General features: G+C 53.7%; 1 protein-coding gene across 9 annotated transcripts in view; it reads left to right on the top strand.

Annotated features, from left to right (window-relative positions):
* Window positions 1-18,057, top strand: part of JAKMIP1 (janus kinase and microtubule interacting protein 1) — a 134,282-nt gene that overhangs the window by 53,234 nt on the left and 62,991 nt on the right. For 6 of the 9 annotated variants that reach the window (XM_047856551.1, XM_047856550.1, XM_047856552.1 and 3 more), the window contains 2 exons: window positions 7,560-7,825; window positions 12,941-13,435. In XM_047856551.1, the coding sequence (XP_047712507.1) occupies window positions 7,697-7,825; window positions 12,941-13,435 (624 nt within the window). In that variant the 5' untranslated portion in view covers window positions 7,560-7,696. Of the gene's footprint in view, window positions 1-489; window positions 578-7,559; window positions 7,826-12,940; window positions 13,436-18,057 lie in introns of those variants that run through there. The other 3 variants (XM_047856558.1, XM_047856559.1, XM_047856554.1) reach the window with 2 other exon arrangements.

The raw sequence follows: 18,057 nt of genomic DNA, 5'->3' as shown, positions 1-18,057 counted from the left end.
GTTCATGAGTTCAAGCCCCACATTGGGCTCTACGCTGGGCATGAAGCCTACTTGAAAAACAAGAGAAGAAAACTAAAAGTTTGTATTCCTTGTCTAGCTCTCTTCCTTTTCCTGTGTAGATCTGTGTTTCTTTTCATTTTAATGTTGTTAATTTTCATATTTTGAAATCTGTCTTCCTCCCTCCCTCCGTCCCTCCGTCCCTCCGTCCCTCCGTGGTCTGGATTTCTGACCTACATCATCTTTCTTCTCACAGAAGAACTTCTTGTCACTTTTTTTTTTCTTTGCAAGGAAGATCTACTGGTGACAAATCTCTTCAAATTTTATCAGAGAAAGCCTTTACTTCTTCACCTTTGAAAGATGATTTCACACGGTACAGAATTTTAGATTGGTGGGAATTTCTTCTCTATGCTCGATCTCACTTCACTCTCCTCTTGCGTGGTTTCTGAAGAGAAGTCTGATGTGATTCTTACCTTGGTTCCTTTTTAGGTAAGGTACCCTCCTCCCACCTCGGCCTCTTTCAAGATTTTTCACTGATCTTTGGTCTTCCTCAGCGTGAGCGGGATGTGCCTATGAAAAGGTGTGTTGGCTTTCTGGTATTTATCCTGTTCGGTGTTCGGTGAGCTTCATGGATCTTTGGTTTGGTGTCCAACATTGATTTCTGGAAATTCTCAGACATCACTGGTGCAAATATTTCTTCTCTTCCTTTCTTCTCTTTCTGGTATTCCCACGATGCACCTGTTACACCTTTTATAATTGTCCCTCAGTTCTGGGATACTCTGTTCTGTTTCAGTCGTATTTTTTCCTTGCTGCTCGGTTTGGAATAGATTTATGGACCTATCCTCATTGGTTCTTTGCCCGGCCAGGTCCAGTCGGCTAATGATCTCCTCAGAGGGTTTCTTCGTTTCTATTTTAGTGCCTTTTTTTTTGTTTTTGTTTTTGTTTTAACCTTTAGCACTTCTTTCTGGTCCTTTCGCAGAACTCCCGTGTCTGCTAACATTACCCATCTCTTCTCGTGTGTTGTCTTTTTCCTTTGGAGCCCTTCGCGTATTAATCATAGTTACCGCACAGTCCTGGTCTGATAATTTCAGCGTCACTTCCCTATCTCAGCCTGGGTCTCATGGTCTCATGCTTGCTCTGTCTCTTCGAGGTGGGTTTCGAATGCCTTGTAACTTTGTAGTTGTGGAAAAACTGGGCAGGAAGTATCTGGTAAAAGGAACCTGCACTGATTTATTTCCACGGCAGTTTCTGCCCTGGTAGGGTTGTTATTCTCGGTACCCATCTGTCTGCCTCTCCAAATTGTGCCGTGTGATCTCAGCTGACAGACGGGCGTAAGAAAAGTTACTGATTTTCGGTTCAGCTTTTCCTCGTGCGGATGAGGGTGAGGGCTTCCAAGCTCCTTACGCGCCAGATCAGAAGCTGGGAGTTGGACGCAATTCTTTCTGTGTTCTCCCTCCCTCCCTCCTTCCCCCCACCCCGGCCTCCCCTGTTCTCCCCGCCTCCCGCCTGCGCGTGCCCCACCTGCGACGCACTGGGCAGGACTTGTCTGGGCATTGCCCTGACTGGAGGTTTCTCTGGTTTTTGTTTTTATTTTTTATTTTTTAGTGGGGGGCATCATGAGTTCAGACCCGAGCTCTATGCGTTGGTGTTTAGAGAGGCCTCCCTTCCCTGAACTTGGCTGCACTTTACTCCTTGGGGACACGTCAAGATGGACATGCTAGGCTCAGGTGACAGAGGTCGTCCAGAGTTTCCCGGGCCCCCCTGCCCCTGTTGAAGGCCGCGTCTTCACGGTCCAGGTGTGCCTTCTCAACTGCACCCCTCCATCCAGCCCTGAGCTTCAGAGATGACCATGCTTATTCTGTGGCTGGGGTGACAGTGACAGGTGGCAGTGGTAGGTGATGCAGCCAGCGGAAGGAAGGGGTGTCTGACTAGGGACAGAGGAGCATGGCCCATGGGGGGAGTTTCGCTGTGCCCCTTCTGTGGCTGTACGTAGGATACAGAGGTGGTTTCTTCGTGATCTGTGTGTAGAGACGTTGAAACGAGCAGACAGACAGAGGTCTGCTAGGAGGGGGCTTTGGGCAGGAGGGGCCGTGAGCATCGTAGGGGCAGGGCGGGGTGCGGCTTGCTCAGTGGGTAGGAGGCGGGCAGCAGAGTCATGCTGGGCAACGCATGGGACGCATTCAGCCAGCTGAGCTCCTCTGCTCCCAGTTGTGTTTACCCAAGAGCAAGCCCCAAGGTCCTCGATGCTCAACGTCTTGTCTTTGTGCTGCAGCCATATTTAAATATGGAGGGTGCGCGACTAGGGTGGGGAGAGGCCAGAGAGCCGAGCCCACCATCGGGTGCCCCGTCTCTGCCCATGCACATGCCAGTCCTCACGTGGCTGTATTTGGCTTCTCTGTGGAATGGGGCTGTTTTTAATCAAGGACTCAGGAAACCTTCATTCCCTGAAGGACTTCTGGTGTCCTTCTGGCTTTGTGACTGGAAGGACACCCATGGGGATGGGTCTGGGGATGGGCGATGCTTTCACACCCAGCGGACATCCAAGGAGGGAATCCTGATGTTTGGGGCACCTGCTCTGGGCAGGCACTTTGCTTGGTGCTGGAGACTGAGTAAACCAGGTGACTGAGGAGGAGCTGAGAGTCCACAGGGCCAAGGCCTGCAAACAAGCAGAGGTGGCCCTGGGGAAGTCGGCAGGGGGCCTTGCCAGCCAGACACCCCACTGCAAGGTCCCTACTGGGCCTGTCCCTGAGGCAGCGGGACTCCTGAAGCTTGATTTGCTGTCGTTGTTGTTATCACTGGTGATGTTTTGTTAATTTTCTGCACTGGGGTGGGAGTGCGCTGACCTCTGCTTCGGAAAGTGCCCTCAGTGGGGGGCTGGGGAGGTAGGTGGCTGGGAGGAGGGGGGCAGGGAGACTGTTTAAGGCCTTGAGGTTCATGGGGCTGAGAGTTGGCACCAACTTGGTGAGAGCATGCGGCCCTATGTGTGTGTATGGGGGGGTTCTTGAGCCTCAGTGGCCCCTGGAATAGGAGGTTCCTGGGCAGGGGGCCTGCTGACCCAGGCGGGGGGACTCCCCAACTGCTGTGATGAATGACATCATCAGCCAGACAGAGGGGGCTGTGGAGCCAAGGGCATCTTAGTGAGCCTGGGCCAGGTCCACGGTGTCCTGGGCGGGGGTGGGGGGTGGTGTTAGTTCCACTGCTTCTAAAGTGCCAGGTAAGCTCTGGTGACCATCTTGTGAGATGGGGGGGGGGGGTGTGGAGTCTTCTCTCCCCTCTGGGCTGCCAGTCCCTCTGGGACCCCAGGCAGGCCTGTGATCTTCCTGGGCCTCAGTTTCCCCATCTGTAAATTCTGGCCTCATAGTCCTGGAGACAGTCAGGCAAAGACGCCTAGAATCATCCAGTGCAACGTGGGCTACAAGGACCCCCTGACCTTGCCTGTGGGTCCAAAGGGGCTTGGAGGAGGCGTGGCCCAAGGTGAGTCCTGGGAACCGTCAGGAGGTGGCCTGAGGTGGCCCAGTGGGCAGGTGGCTGTTCTGTTGTCATTTCCAGGACCCGCCGGCTCTGAGCTTCTGGGGTGTGTGATGGGACGCAGGGGCCGTGGGGCCCGGGCTACAGGCGGCTTGCTCTGGCCTCTCTGACCTTACTGGCGCTCAGCAGCAGGAGAGTCAACAGCCCTCTGATTGCAGATGCCGATCTCCATTTTCTCATCCGTGAAGCAGAGAACAGGTGCTGAGGCTCTCCTGAGACACTGGCGTGCACGCACCTTTCCAGGGGTGGCTGGGGTGACAATGGGGCCGTCCCCACACACGGCCTCCCTTCTGGGGGTCTGGTCTGTCTCTCCTTTGGCCTTTCTGCTCTTGGGGCCCCGAACGCCTGGCTGGGAGACTAGGAGGCATTGGGGTCCAGCTGGCCAGGGGGGCTGATACAAGTTGGCATCTGGGGACTGGCCCCGAGACTTCACCAGGCTCTGTTCTCACGGTCCCCCAGGTGCTCCTGGTGTACTGTCCCCCCAGGGCTGGGGCTTCCTCTCCCGCCCTCCCCTTGTGGCTCAGCTGGGGTGCTATCCCAGGGCCTCACGAGGAGTGGGCCCGTTTCACTGCCTGCATCCGGCGTGCTGTGCCGCCTTGGGCAGGTGCTTGACCTGCCTGAGGCCCAGATGCCTCATCTGCTACCCTGTCCTCTCTGGCATCTTCAGGGACCTTGGGAGGGGCTGCTGGGGAGGGAAAGGGGCCTTTAGGACATATACTAGGGCCGCTGAGAAACTGTGACACTGGCTGGGCTGCACCTTGACGTGGTGGCTTCCAGTGGTGCCTAATCTTAGCACCTGTTATCTTGACCTTCACGGAGGCTACTGGGAGGCTGGCATCGCTCCTCCTAATCGATTCATATTTCTTTTGTTTGGTGAGTGTCTTCATTGGGCTGAGTGTCCTGCTGAGCACAGATACAGATCTGAGCAATTCCCACACCCCCCCATGAGGTTTAGTGCCGTGGGGCCCATTTAACAGATGAGGACATTGAGTCTTAGAAAAGTTCAGTGACTTCCCCAGAACCATCCAGCCAGGAAAGCGTGAGCTGAGAGGACACACTTACTGTGGGTGACAAGGCCATCCTACAGAACAGTCAGCTGTGTCCTGGGGGGTGCGGCTCGGGTCCTCTCTTCCCAGGCGGGTCCTTCCCTTCCAGGCGGCCCTTAGGGACGCGGGTGGAGTTGCTCCTGGAGAGTCCATCAGCCTCAAGAGCAGGTGTCGCTGCAGTGGTCTGGGGACAGGGCCCATTTGCTTTTCCTTTGGCTTCTGTCTTCTCTCTTTCCCAGCTAGATCCAGATGGTTCTCTGAAACTTGCTTTCTTTTTTAAAAAAAAAAAAAGGCATCATTTTTTTTTTTTCCTGTAAAGCAGTAATAGAAATAGAAAATTTGATTTATCTGGAAGAGCGTAAAGAAGAAGGTAAATATCAGCTGTCACTTGGGCAGTCGCTGCTAACATTTGGGACGCCTGGCTGTCTGTTCCTCACCACTGCGTCCCCAGGGTACTGAGCCTGGAGCCCAGCAGGGGCTCAAAAAATAATTGTGACCAAATGGAAAAAATGAATAAGTACATATATATATATATATTTTTTTTTTTTTTTTAATTTTTTTTACATTTTTATTTATTTTTGAGAGAGAGACAGAGCACAAGTGGGGGAGGGGCAGAGAGAGAACGAGACGCAGAATCCAAAGCAGGCTCCAGGCTCCAAGCTGTCGGCACAGAGCCCGACGCGGGGCTCGAACTCATGAACGGTGAGATCTTGACCTGAGCCGAAGTCAGACGCTCAACCCATTGAGCCACTCAGGCGCTCCAAGTATATATATTTCTGAAAACTGAGATCACAAATTGTATTTGTTCTTTGACTCTGTCTTTTCACTCGTTCATCTTTCTCCCTGTGGTTTGGTGTCATTACTCAACCGTCCCTTGGGCTGAGCGTTGGATTGTTGGGAAGGAGAGCTGTGTTTCTACAGAGGCCGTATCTCTGGTTAGTCCTTACGGCGTGTTCCTAGAGGTGGTGTCATTGGGCCACAGGATGGAATGGACAGGAGAAGAGTCCTCCCTCTGGGTGATGGATCTGGAGAGTGCTCCCTGCTCACTCTTCAGGGGCGGGGCGACTTCTGAGAGCTTCTGTGCCGATAAAGGCAGGCAGGTCAGGGCAGCGAGGAATGAATTGTGGATTATGCTCTAATAAGTCACATGAGAGCAAAGGGAGTTCATACTTCTCTGAAGACAGAACGGACCTTTCTGGAATCAATCCGTGGGGATGCTGATTGTGCCTGGATAATCCTTCATGGCATGTTGAGAAAACGGCTCCCTCCTGCTCAGCAGGGCTGTGGTCGGCCTCCACCTCTGCCTTCCCAAATGGCTAGACATTCCAGCGCCCCCAGGCCTATCAGGTCACGCTCGGCCTCAGCTCACAAACACTGAGCATCTGCCGCTTCTAGCTCCAGGCTTCTTGTTGATGGCCTCCCTTGCTGGCTTCGTCTCTCCGGCTCCACCTGCGGAAGCTGGCATTCCTGCGTGCTGGAAGGTTCTCTTCTCGCTGTGCATGCTCTCCCAAGGCGCTCTAACCCCGGTGCTAGCTCTGTGGCTTAGGAGTAGCTTACTGCACCTCTCTGTGCCTCGATCTTCTGTCATCTCTAGGATGGCCCTCACATCTGTGCCTACCTCTCCAGGTGCTGCGAGGGCCACACGCTCCCCAGCTCCTAGCACAGGACTTGATGCATCATAGGGCCTCACTCATTCATTCGTTCGCTCACTCGTTCATTCGCTCACTCGTTCAATGCATACTTCTGGAGGGCCTCCTGCATGCTGAGCTCTGATTCCAGGCCCAGGGGATACAGTGAGAAGCAAAACAGACCCAGGCCCTGCTTGTTTGGAGCCTGCGTGGTTTGTCACGTGGGAAACAATGAGGCAGAGCAAGCGGACCAGGGGAGCAGAGTCATGCTGTCAGGGGCAGTGCCGCATGGGGTTAGGCTAGCACAGTGCTGGGGGCTGGGGGGCTGGGGGGTCCAGACTCACCACGGCCAGTCCAGCTGTGGGCCTTGACCAGGTTAATGCTGTTTTCTCGTCTTGGCCGTGTGACTGTTGCTAGCACTTGGCCTCTTTGTGCCTCAGTTTCCTCATCTGTGACACGGGGCCACATCACCTACCTCGTACGGCAGTTGTGGCGATTAGTGAAAGGTGACAGGAGTCACCTGGACGCAGGTGCCATTAAGCTGTCAGTCTAGACCCTATCTTAAAGCTTTGTCACCCTGTGGCTGGGAGGGCACCTCCACCAAATTGAAGGCCCGGGCCTCCCCTGGAGAAATATGGGTGCTGGAGGAGCAGTTAGCTCATCATGGCGCCCCCGCGGACCAGGAAACCAGCTCCGGCCTGGCCAGGCGGGCACAGAGGCCTGGAGGGACCGCCGTCACCTCCACGGGGCACAGAGCTAGCAGTGTGAGTGACCAGTGCTGTACTAGGCCGGGGACGGCATAGGGGAGCCACTGATCTTTATAACGGCCCATTTTTCAGGGTGCGGTCCTCAGATCCTCTTCCCGAGTCACCTGGGAGTGTGGACGGAACATCCAGTGTCCTTGGTCCCACCACGCGCCTCCTTGTGCCCCGAGCTCTGGGCTCCCCAGGGACCTGCCTTTTGAAACGCGCGCCCCGGGCAACTGAGGCTCACTGACGTTTGCAGCCGGTGGCCTACGGGTTGCTCCGGTGATGTGGTCTCCTCTTGATAAGGACAGTAGTACATCCAAACTACTCAAGGTGTGGTCGCCTGGGAGCATCACCTGGGAGCTTGTGAGAAATGCAAATCAGAGTCTCGGGGGAGAGGGCCCAGGACTCTCGGCCTTAACAAGCTTCTGTGGCCGCCAGTCTGAGAAGCGCTGGGTCAGTGTTGGGAATGGCAGGGCCACCTGGCGATGAGCAGGTGCCCGGCCCAGGCGGGGAGGCCCCGGCAAACGCGGGTTGCCATTTGAGTGGCCAGGCAGGGACGCCAGCCTCTCTCTCTCTCTCTCTCTCCGCTAACCCCGTTTCCCTCTTCCCAGGGTCCCAAGTGATGGTGGTTTACACGGAGGACAAGCCGAGCCCCGCAAAACTGGTTAGCACGGCGGAGCCCGGAGCGGCGCCTGCTGGCTGGTGGGTGTGAACCGCGGGATCTCCGCGTCTCAAGCCAAGAGGAAGCATGTCTAAGAAGGGCCGGAGCAAGGGCGAGAGGCCCGAGATGGAGACTGATGCCGTGCAAATGGCTAACGAGGAGCTGCGGGCCAAGCTCACTAGCATCCAGATCGAGTTCCAGCAGGAAAAGAGCAAGGTGGGAGGGGTGCGGGCCTCCCAGCTCCGCGGACGGGGCGCTCGCCCTGGTGGACAATACTCCCCTCCGCTCTGAGTGGAGGGTGTGTTCCCGGGCTGGGGCTGGGGACGGGCACTCGACCTCTGAGCCTCAGCTTGTCCCTTGTTAAAACGGGTATAACGTCAGTGGTGGTACCACCGGGATTCCACTCCTGGCCCCGTCGCGTCTCTCTATGACCTCGGGCCAGCTACGTTACTCTCCGCGCGGTAATCTCCCTCGCCTGCGAGATGGGGTCATGGCGGTACCACCCGAGGGGCCTGTGGTTGGGAGTTAGGAGGCGAGGGTATTAAAGAGTTTGCAGCAGGGTCTGGCTCTGTGACGGGGCACCGGAGCTCTGGTGGGGCGAGACTGAGCTTTGGGGCCGCTCAGCACCATCACCAGGTGGGTGCCAGGCCGGCCGTGCGCATCCAGTTAGAGCGCGGCTGTGACAGGCACCCTGTCACGATGGAGGAGCGTGGGCTTTCTCACCACACAGACCTGGCTTTAAACTTGCGCTTGGCCCCTGACTGGCTCCGTGCCCTCGGACAGGTGACATAAAGTCTCCAGGAAGAACCTGTTTTTTCCCCGTCTGCAATGCAGCGTCATCATAACCGGCCAGTTCAGTGTCCTAAAGATGCAGCGTCACGGATACAACAAAAAGCCCATCGGTGTTCTCGCTCGGGCGGTTTGAGGGCAGAGCGGGCTCGGGCTCTGTGGTGTCCGTGGGAGAAGAGAAGGGGGGATGGGAGCTTGCTCCCGGGTAGCCTGAGTGGCCGAGGGTCTGGGCTGTTCTGAGTAGGATGGGGGAGGTTATACCCACGTCTGCAGTTGGTATGTCTTCCAGCACCGGGGGCCCCGGGAGGGGACAGCCGGGGTATGGCTGCAGGTGTCCTGTCTTATTGAGAGCTGGGCCTCGGCAGCAGCGGTGGGGGTGCTGGTTGGGGTCCAGCCCCCAGGTGGGGAGTGGAGCTGGGGCCTGGGCCCCGACTCGGCCCCTGGCTCGGGACAGCGACATGGAGAGCAGAGGCAGAGTCCAGGGCCTGGCGGATGAAGGCTGGGCTCCTGGAGCTTGGGGACAGGTGTGCCCCTTCCCATCCACAGACACTCAGCATTCCAGGCCCGCGGCCGTCACCGGCACGGCTGCCCGAGGTGCCGGGCTGGCCACACTTTGTGCAGCTCGGGCGGGATTCACCTGCTGGGATCCCTTGGGGCTGGCACGTCCCACCCAGAAGCAGCGACGGCGGCTGTGGTTGCCGGGAAGCCGCACGGCCAAGGTCATTCTGCCAGGGCTCCACCACCTAATTCGCCTTGAGGTCCGGGGGCAAAGCCATGTAACTGCCCATGCCTCCATTTTCCCATTTGTTACGTGGGGTCCTCTGATGTGCCCGCTCCCCTGGGTTGTCGGCAGACTGGATGAGACAGTCACACACACGTGCTGCCCGTCACACGCGGTCACACGGCAGTTGGCTGACATTTATTACGTGTCTACTGTGCAGGTCACAGCAGATGCCTCGGAGGGCCTCCTGACCCTGGCAGTGACCTGCGAGGTCAGGGGCGGCTTTCTCCAGTTTACAGGTCAGAGAGGAGAGGTGACTTTGCCCAGGTGCGTTAGCTTGCTGGGGCCACCGTAACGAAGCACCACGGACTGGATGGCTTAAAAATTCCAAAGAACTTCTTCCGGAGGTTGGCAGTCATGGGTCAAGGTGTGGGCAGGTGGGTTTCTCCAGAGGCCTCACTCCTTGGCCTGTAGATGGCTGGCCATCTTCTCCCCATGTCCTCACATGGCCGTCCCCCTGTGTGCCTGTGTCCTGATAAGGATACCGGTCATAACAGGCCAGGGCCCACCTACATGACCTCATTTAACTTCTTTTTAAGATTTCACATCTTCTAAGATTCTCTCTCCAATTACAGTCACATTCTGAGGTCCCGGGGGTTGGGACTTCCACATGAGAATTTTGGGGACACACCTCAGCCCATCCCACAGCAGGTCCACACAGGTGTAGGTGGTGGCACTGGGCTGGGAGCCAGGCCTTCCCCGTCACCTGGCCGCCTCCCTGCTGGACACGCCCGGCTGCCTGTGTTCTCAGCCCGGCCATCCACGTGGCCCCTCGGGAGGGCTTTCCCCGTGTCGCTGCTGGGGGAGCTCCTGTCCTCAGAGAATTCCGCACGGGGCTTACTGGCTGGTAGGAGAAACATAAATATAAAGTTTACAGTCGCATTTAAACGGTATTTTTATATGATCTCATAAAACTGTGTCGATGCCCCAGTCGAAGAATTGTTTTCCCGGAGGATCGCCGTTGAGCAGGGGCGGATGAGGGGACGTGGTAAATGTCTCTGTGGATTCATTCATTCACTGAACAGCCTGTACCGTTGTTCCGTGCTGTGCGGAACGGCACAGGGGCACGGGGGCCCGAGCAGGCTTCGCAGAGGCCATTTGGAGCCGGCTCTTTTTTTAAGGCTTTTGCCGGTGCTCCCACGGTCCCGTGAGCACCCCGGTCGCCAGTCAGGGGCGCCAAGGCCCGTGGGGCGAAGTCCCTGCCTTGCTGGCCAGCCCCGCGGTGGGCAGGGGCAAAGCAGGGAGATTACGGTTAGGAGACGGCTGCCGCGGTCAGGCGGTGGGACCAGGGTGGCTGCAGGGAGTGGACGAAGTGGCCAGGCCTGGAAATGGGGAGCCAGCCCTGACGGATCGGACGACGGGCAGGGCGGAAGGGGACAGAGACGGGGGGAGGCCAGCTTCGCCATTCCGGCTGCCGTGGCAGGTGGCGCTGGCTCAGAGGCTTTTCTGCACCGGCCCCTCCCTCCTCCTCCAGGGCGCGGTCCCTCCCTGTCATTTTGCTCCTGTCTTACCTGCAGCCAGGTGCTTGTCCATGCTGCTGTGCCGCCAGACTTGGGAGTGGCTTGGAGGCAGCTGGCGGGCAGAGTGCTGGCACGCTTTAGACCTGCTCAGCGCTAAGGAGTCGGGAGCAGGTGCTCTGTGCACAGCCCGGGCCAACGCAGCCTCGCTCTGCTCTGCTCGGGTCGTGGCACCTGGGCTCGGCCCTCGGCTCCTCTGTGACCCGGCAGGGCCTTCCCCCTCGACCCCGTCTTCCATCCGCGTCCCTGCCCTAGACACCTGTCTCAGCAGGCCCGACCTCCCCCAGGCTGCCCTGCGCACGCCTCTGCTCCCCTCCGCACCCCTTCCTTCTTTTTCACCTGTGAGCAAACTTCCCTTTATCCACTCAGTGCTTTGGGTTTTCCTCCTCCCAAGTCCTCCCGGGCAGCTGCTGATGTCCCTGTTTCACAGTCAGGGTTCCTCAGAGAAGCATGGAACCAACAGGAAATTTTGTGTGTGTGTGTGTGTGTGTGTGTGTGTGTGTGTGTGTGTGTGTGTGTGTAGGGGTGGGGAGTGGGAGGGAGACACATTTTTTTTTAAGAAGTTGGCTCACATGGTTACAGAGGCTGGCAAATCTGAACTTTGCAGAGCAGAGGCTGCTGGAAATTTCAGCAAGAGGGCATGTTGCAGTCTTGCGTCTTGAAGCAGCCTGGAGGCTAAATTCCTCTCTCGTTGAGGAGCTCAGCCTTTTCACTCGAGGCCATGGACTGATTGGGTGAGGCCCACCCACGTTATGAAGGGTCAGCTGGCTTACTCAAGGTCTGCCGGCTTAAATATGAGTCACTTCTTTAAAAACTTTCACAACATACAGATGGGTGTCTCGCCAAATGAGTTGGTACCATGGCCCTGCCGACTTGACACGCACCATTCACCATCGTGGGGCTCAGTAATCACACATCCGTGCAGGCTTGGGATGCGACTGACCCCTGTCGGCAATAACCAGGGAAGTCGGGACAGCGTTGCCTCCTGGGAAGGACAATGCCAGAAGCAAATATCGGTCCCTCGCTGGGGGCAAGCACGTTAAATGTTTAAAGTTCTGGCTTCCCGGCATTGAGTCCACTAGGAAAAGACTCCCAGTCCCAGCCCAGGGAGGGGGAGGCCCGGGACTGAAAGGTTCTCCCGTCTTGTTTCTGAGATCACGAGTGTTTGATGTAAGGAGATGCTGACTTTGTGTCTTTGCCTGGCTTACTTTTTGCTTCTTTCTCCGCTGTCAGAAGGATTTATCCATACCAAGGGACACTGTAAAACTCCTCACCTGACATTAATTTCAAAATGTGGGCATGCCATAAACAGCGTAGGCCGGGGAAAATGTTGGCCGCCTTCCGCAGAAGTCGCGCGTGTCTTCTGTGAGGTACAATTGGTTCCCGTTCTCTGGAGACTGGTGTGATACAGAAAGCAAACGGACTGTAAAGGCTTCCTGCCCAGTGTGTGTTTTTGTGGGATACTTGAAAAGGGGGAATATGGCGTTGTGGAGCGTCTTAAGCAAATACTCCCTGGGCACATTCTACAAGCCATGGTTTAAATTTTGCTGATTAGACAGATGCGCTCAGGCTGGGTTGGCAGCCGGGCATCTGAGGAACATGGCTCTGGGGCCAGGGGCCTGGGGGTGAGCCGGGCTCCGTCCCCTGGCAGCCCCTCCCCCCAGGCAGGTCTCGGAGGCATCTCTGAGCCTCCACTGCCTCCCGGCAACACAGTCACCGCCCTCCTGGGACCCCCTAGGGATTAATGTGGGGGATGCCGTGGAGCCCCCAGCCCGCGGAGGGGACAGGTCAGCGAGGCTGGTTGCCCTCCACTGCCCCTCTCTGCCTCCATCTGCTCTGTTTTCCCTGTGCCCACGGTCCAGTGCACGGGCACTGAAAAGGTACTTCTGGTGTCAACATGTGCCCATCTTTGGTGACTGACGCTATCTGCTTATGTGTCTTGTGACCGATCAGTCCCCGAATTGGAAGGGATGTCAAAGGCCTGACTGCCCTCGCCGGCATCCGCAGGTGGCTTTCCACCTCTAGCGAAATTCCCAAGAAAACAGTAGCAAGTAAAGAAGCAGGTGGGGCCGCTGAGGGTCAGGACCACAGGGGTGGCAGGCGAGGGAACTGGGGTGGGGGTGGGGGACCCGGCGAGGGTCTCGGGGGCCCTCCCGCACAACGGGGCGCGGGGAGGTGGCGGCCGGGCCTGGCCGGCTCCCCCAGCTCCGACCCTGACCCGTGTCCCCGTCGCTCGGGCTGCAGGTGGGCAAACTGCGCGAGCGGCTGCAGGAGGCCAAGCTGGAGCGCGAGCAGGAGCAGCGGCGGCACACCGCTTACATCTCGGAGCTCAGGGCCAAGCTGCACGAAGAGAAGACCAAGGAGCTGCAGGCGCTGCGCGAGGTGCTCATCCGGCAGCACGAGCAGGAGGCGGCGCGCACCGCCAAGATCAAGGAGGGCGAGCTGCAGCGGCTGCAGGCCACGCTGAACGTGCTGCGGGACGGCGCGGCCGACAAGGTCAAGACGGCGCTCCTGGCCGAGGCGCGCGACGAGGCGCGCAGGGCCTTCGACGGCGAGCGCCAGCGGCTGCAGCAGGAAATCCTGGAGCTCAAGGCTTCGCGCAAGCAGGCCGAGGAGGCGCTCAGCAACTGCATGCAGGCCGACAAGACCAAGGCGGCGGACCTGCGCGCTGCCTACCAGGCGCACCAGGACGAGGTGCACCGCATCAAGCGCGAGTGCGAGCGGGACATCCGCAGGCTGGTACGTGCTGCCTGCGCCCCCTCCCGGCTGGCGTGCGTGCCTGCACCCTTTTCTTCCCGCCCGTCCGCCCGTGCGCATCCTCTCCTCTGTGCCTTCTTCCCTGTCCGGCTTGCATGCATGCGTTCCTTCCTGTGTGTGTGTGTGCGGTAAACGCCGAGTTTTGAGGACCCGCCGTGCGTCAGGCACGGTTCTAGCACGGGGCTTCTAGCAACGCCCCTGCCGTCCTGGTGGTGGTAAAGGGGCGTTGGGCAGGTAGAACTCTTCTCGCTGGGTGTGGGATCCTTGGTCCTTCTTGGAACAGCTCAGAACCACAGGTTTCTGTAAAATGGGGTTAATAGGTTAACGGCCAAGGTTGTGGTAAAAAAAAAAAATGACCGTGGAAGCTTATCAAAGTGCTGGGCATTTATTTATTTATTTACTCATTTAATTGCTAAACTGGAGCACGCTCATACCTCCAGGTAAGATGTGGTAGGTAGGGACAGGCCAGCCAGTCTGTTGCAACAACTGGCGAAAGCCATAAATTGCAAGCAATCTCACTTTATCTTATCTTATCTTATTTTATCTTATCTTATCTCATCTATTTTTAAGTTTATTTTGAGAGAGACAGAGGCGACACAAGCGGGGGAGGGGCAGAGAGAGAAGGGGAGAGAGGATCCCAAGCAGGCTCCGTGCTGTCAGTGCAGAGCCCGATGTGGGGCTTGAGCCCATGAAACTGTGAGATCACAACCTGAGCCGAAACCAAGAGTTGGATGCTTAACCGACTGAGCCACCCAAGTGCCCCACAAGCAATCCTGTTTTTAAAGGCTGGAGGGCTATGGAAGGCCCGAGGTCTAGAAGAGCTAAAATTTCAAAGAGAGGAGAGAGAGCCTGGCCCAGGAGATCTGACAGTTACCAGCTGACAGCTTCTTCCCTGTGGGACATTTGTGCATCCAGAGAGCGGGCTGGGGATGGGGCTTCCCCCCCAGCAAAGAGACTCCACCAGGGCTGAGACAGGTGAGCAGGGCTCTTTGCCATCTCTCATGGTCCGCATGGAAAGTGGGAAACTAAGGAGCCCCCACACTGGGGGGGCCGGTTCACACCCCAGATATTTCCTGAGTTCTGGGGTGATGCAGGAAGCCAGCGAGTCGGGGTGGAAAGGCAGAATGAAATCTCCGAGAGTCGTGTCATACTTAGGAAACAAATCTTGCCAGACGGGGGAGGGGCTGCAGCAGGCACATCACCAGTCTGCCCCTCGGGACGACCGTCAGACTTTGAGCCTGTGTGCTGCAGGAGGCTGAAAAGGCGAGCAGGCTAAGTTTCTCAAGGTAGAGTCCACAGCAGTGACAACAGTGATGTTTCCAAGAGGCATATCTTGATTATGAGGATGCAGTGAGGCTGAAAGTTGTAAGGGTGGAAATAGATGCAACATCCAAACACTAACCACCAGAAAGCTGCTCTGTATTCATGTTGAAGGCCTCAAGGCAAGAAGTAATACTACAGACAAGTAGGGGATGCCTTTTTTTAAAAATTAAAACATTTTTTAAAGTTTATTTATTTTGAGAGACACAGAGACAGCGTGAGTGGGAGAGGGGCAGAGAGAGAGGGAAAGAAAGAATCCTAAGCAGGCTCTGTGCTGCCAGTGCAGAGCCCGACATGGGGCTCGAGCTCACAAAACCGAGATGGTGTCCTGAGCTGAAACCAAGAGTCAGAGGCTTAACCAACTAAGGCACCCAGGTGCTCTGGGGACGCTTCTTGATAATAAAGGGGTCCATTTGTAATAGCACTTAATAACGAAACTTCCAAATGTGCAAAAGAAAAGCATCAAAAGTAAAAGGAGAAACAAAGCCACAGTTGTAGTTGGAGAATAAGACTCTGAGCAAATAATAGAACATACAGACAATAGATGAACAAAGACATGTAAGATTTAAACAGCATTCAGTTAACCAACTGGAGGTACACTGACAAAATATGGTATTTCAGCAGCTGCACATACTGTTCTCTTCAAGGGAACCTACACGATTTCTTTCAAAAATTGCGCTTCTTAGAGTAAAACAGATTTTAGACAAAAAGGAAGAAATGCTGAAAACCAAACATCTAAGCTTCCATCTTGAGAACAAAGAAAAAGAACAGCAAATTAATCTCTGAGAAAGCAGAATTGAGGGGCTTAATCAATAAGGACAATCAACACATCAAAAGTTAATTGAAGTAGGTAAACTGATAAGTCCTGAGGAATACCGATGAAGGAACAGAGACAAGTCCCCCAGTGTACAGAATGTAAAAGGGGCACTACTACAGCCCCTACAGAAATTAAAGAGACAGTATGAGTACTTTCTGAACAGCATATGCCAGTGAACTAGAAATTTGGATGAAATGGGCAGATTTTTTGAACAAGTACAACTTAACCAAACTGACATTATAAGAAATAGAAAATGTGAGTAGTCCTATAGCTGTTAAAGAAGTTAAATCTGTAATTAATAGTTTTTCCTCAATGAAAAGTCCAAGCCCAGAGACTTCACAGGTGAATTCTTTAAGTATTTAATGAAGAAATAAAACTAATTACACAGACTCTTTCAGAAAAGAGAAAAAGGGAACATATTCTAATTCATTTCATGAAGCCAGCATAACTGACCCCCAAACCAGTGATATACAATAAAAGAAAAAAATTAAGTAATATTTTATAAACATAGACACAGGAGTACTAAATAAAACATTAACAAATAAAATCCAGCAATATACAGAAGGGTTAATAAACTATAACCAAGTTGGGTTTGTTCTAGGAACACAAAGGTTGGTTTAATATTAAAAAATCTGAATATAATTCAGCTAGTAATAGAATAAAGGAGAAAAAAAGCCATATGATCATCTTAACAGATACAGTAAAAGCATTTAGTAAAATTCAACGTCACAGTATAAACTCTCAGCAAACGAGGAATAGAATAGAATTTTCTGAATCTGGTAAAGGGTTCTACAAAAAAATCTACAGGGGCGCTTGGGTGTCTCAGTTGGTTGAGCGTCCGACTTCAGCTCAGGTCGTGATCGCGCGATCTGTGAGTTTGAGCCCCACATCGGGCTCTGTGCTGACAGCTCAGAGCCTGGAGCCTGTTCCAGATTCTGTGTCTCTCTCTCTCTCTGACCCTCCCCCTGTTCATGCTCTGTCTCTCTCTGTCTCAAAAATAAACGTTAAAAAATTTTTTTTAAATAAAAAAATAAAATAAAGGAAACAAAAAACAAAAAAAATCTAACGTATAGTGATATCGAACATTTCCCAGTGAATTCAAGGACAGAACAAGGTATCCATTATCACCACTTCTGTTCAACATTGCACTGGCTAGGACCTCAAATCTGAAAGACAATAAAAAGAAAAGTTTTAAAGATTGGGAAAAAAAGGGGGGAAACGGCCGTTATTTGCAGATGCTGTGATTGTGATGTAGAAAATCCAAGAGACGCTACAAACTATTAGAATTAGTAAGTGACTTTATCGAAGCCTCTCAATAGAAAGTAAATATGCAAAATAAAACTGTGTTTCTATATATTAGCAATGTGTAATGGGAAAATGGAGCTTTACAAAAGACCATTTATAATAGAGTACCAAGACCTATGAATAAAGCCTGATGAACGTTGTGTAAGCTGCAACACACTGAAAGCTTCAAAACACTGCTGAGGAAAAATAAAGGAGACCAAAATAAATGTAGGGAGAAGCCATTTTCATGATATAAGTATCAGTACTTCCATGAATGATCTATAGATTTAGGGCAATCCCTATCACAACCTCAGCAGGGTTTGTTGTTTTGTTTGTTTTGTTTTTTTTTTTGGTACACATTAGCAAGTGGATTCTAAATTTGATATAAAAATTTAAAGGACCCGGAGTCACAATTTTGAAGACAAAAAAGCCCAGGAAACCTCACACTACCATGTAACAAAGCTTACTCTTAAGACCGGCTGAAGGATACGTGGATGAATCCCTGAACAGGAGAGTCCCCAGGCGGCCCTATGCACGTGTGGTCACCTGGTTTAGGAAACAGGTAACATCACAGTCCAGTAAGGAAAGGGTGGTTTTCCATAAACAGTGTTGAGGTAGGTGGGCGTCTGTAAAACAGGAACAGTGATCCTTGCATCCTGCCATCCATGTATCCATAGTGATTAATTCAAGGTGGACCATAGATGTGGATGTTAGAAAGGAGACCAGTGAATTGCTTAGGTAACACAGAGCAGTATTTTCGTGATCTTGAAGCGGATGACACCGCAAGAAGATTTGTGTCTTCTCGGAGTGAGAAGACACAGATACACCAGTCATATACATGCACTATTCGGAGAAGGTGGTACACTGAACTTTTGAGGAATAAATTTCGTTCATCCAAAGGCACCAAGAAAAGAGAGACAAGGCACAGTACAGATCGGGAGGAGATCGTTTCAATACGTGTTATCATAAACCGCTTTCATTCAGATTACAAAAACAACCACGAGGCAAGAAGAAAAATAATTAAAAGGGGCAAAGAGTACTTCAAAAAGGGAAAATATACTTAAATGACAGATAAACATCTGAAGAGGTGTCCAACCTCACTGATCATCGGGGAACCACAAATAAAAATTATAACTAGACACTGCTTCATTCCCAGTAGAATGGATGCAATTAAAAAAAAAAG

Source organism: Prionailurus viverrinus, chromosome B1 (assembly GCF_022837055.1).
Source record: "Prionailurus viverrinus isolate Anna chromosome B1, UM_Priviv_1.0, whole genome shotgun sequence".
NCBI classification, from domain to species: Eukaryota; Metazoa; Chordata; class Mammalia; order Carnivora; family Felidae; genus Prionailurus; species Prionailurus viverrinus.
This window is presented reverse-complemented; position numbering and strand designations above follow the sequence as displayed.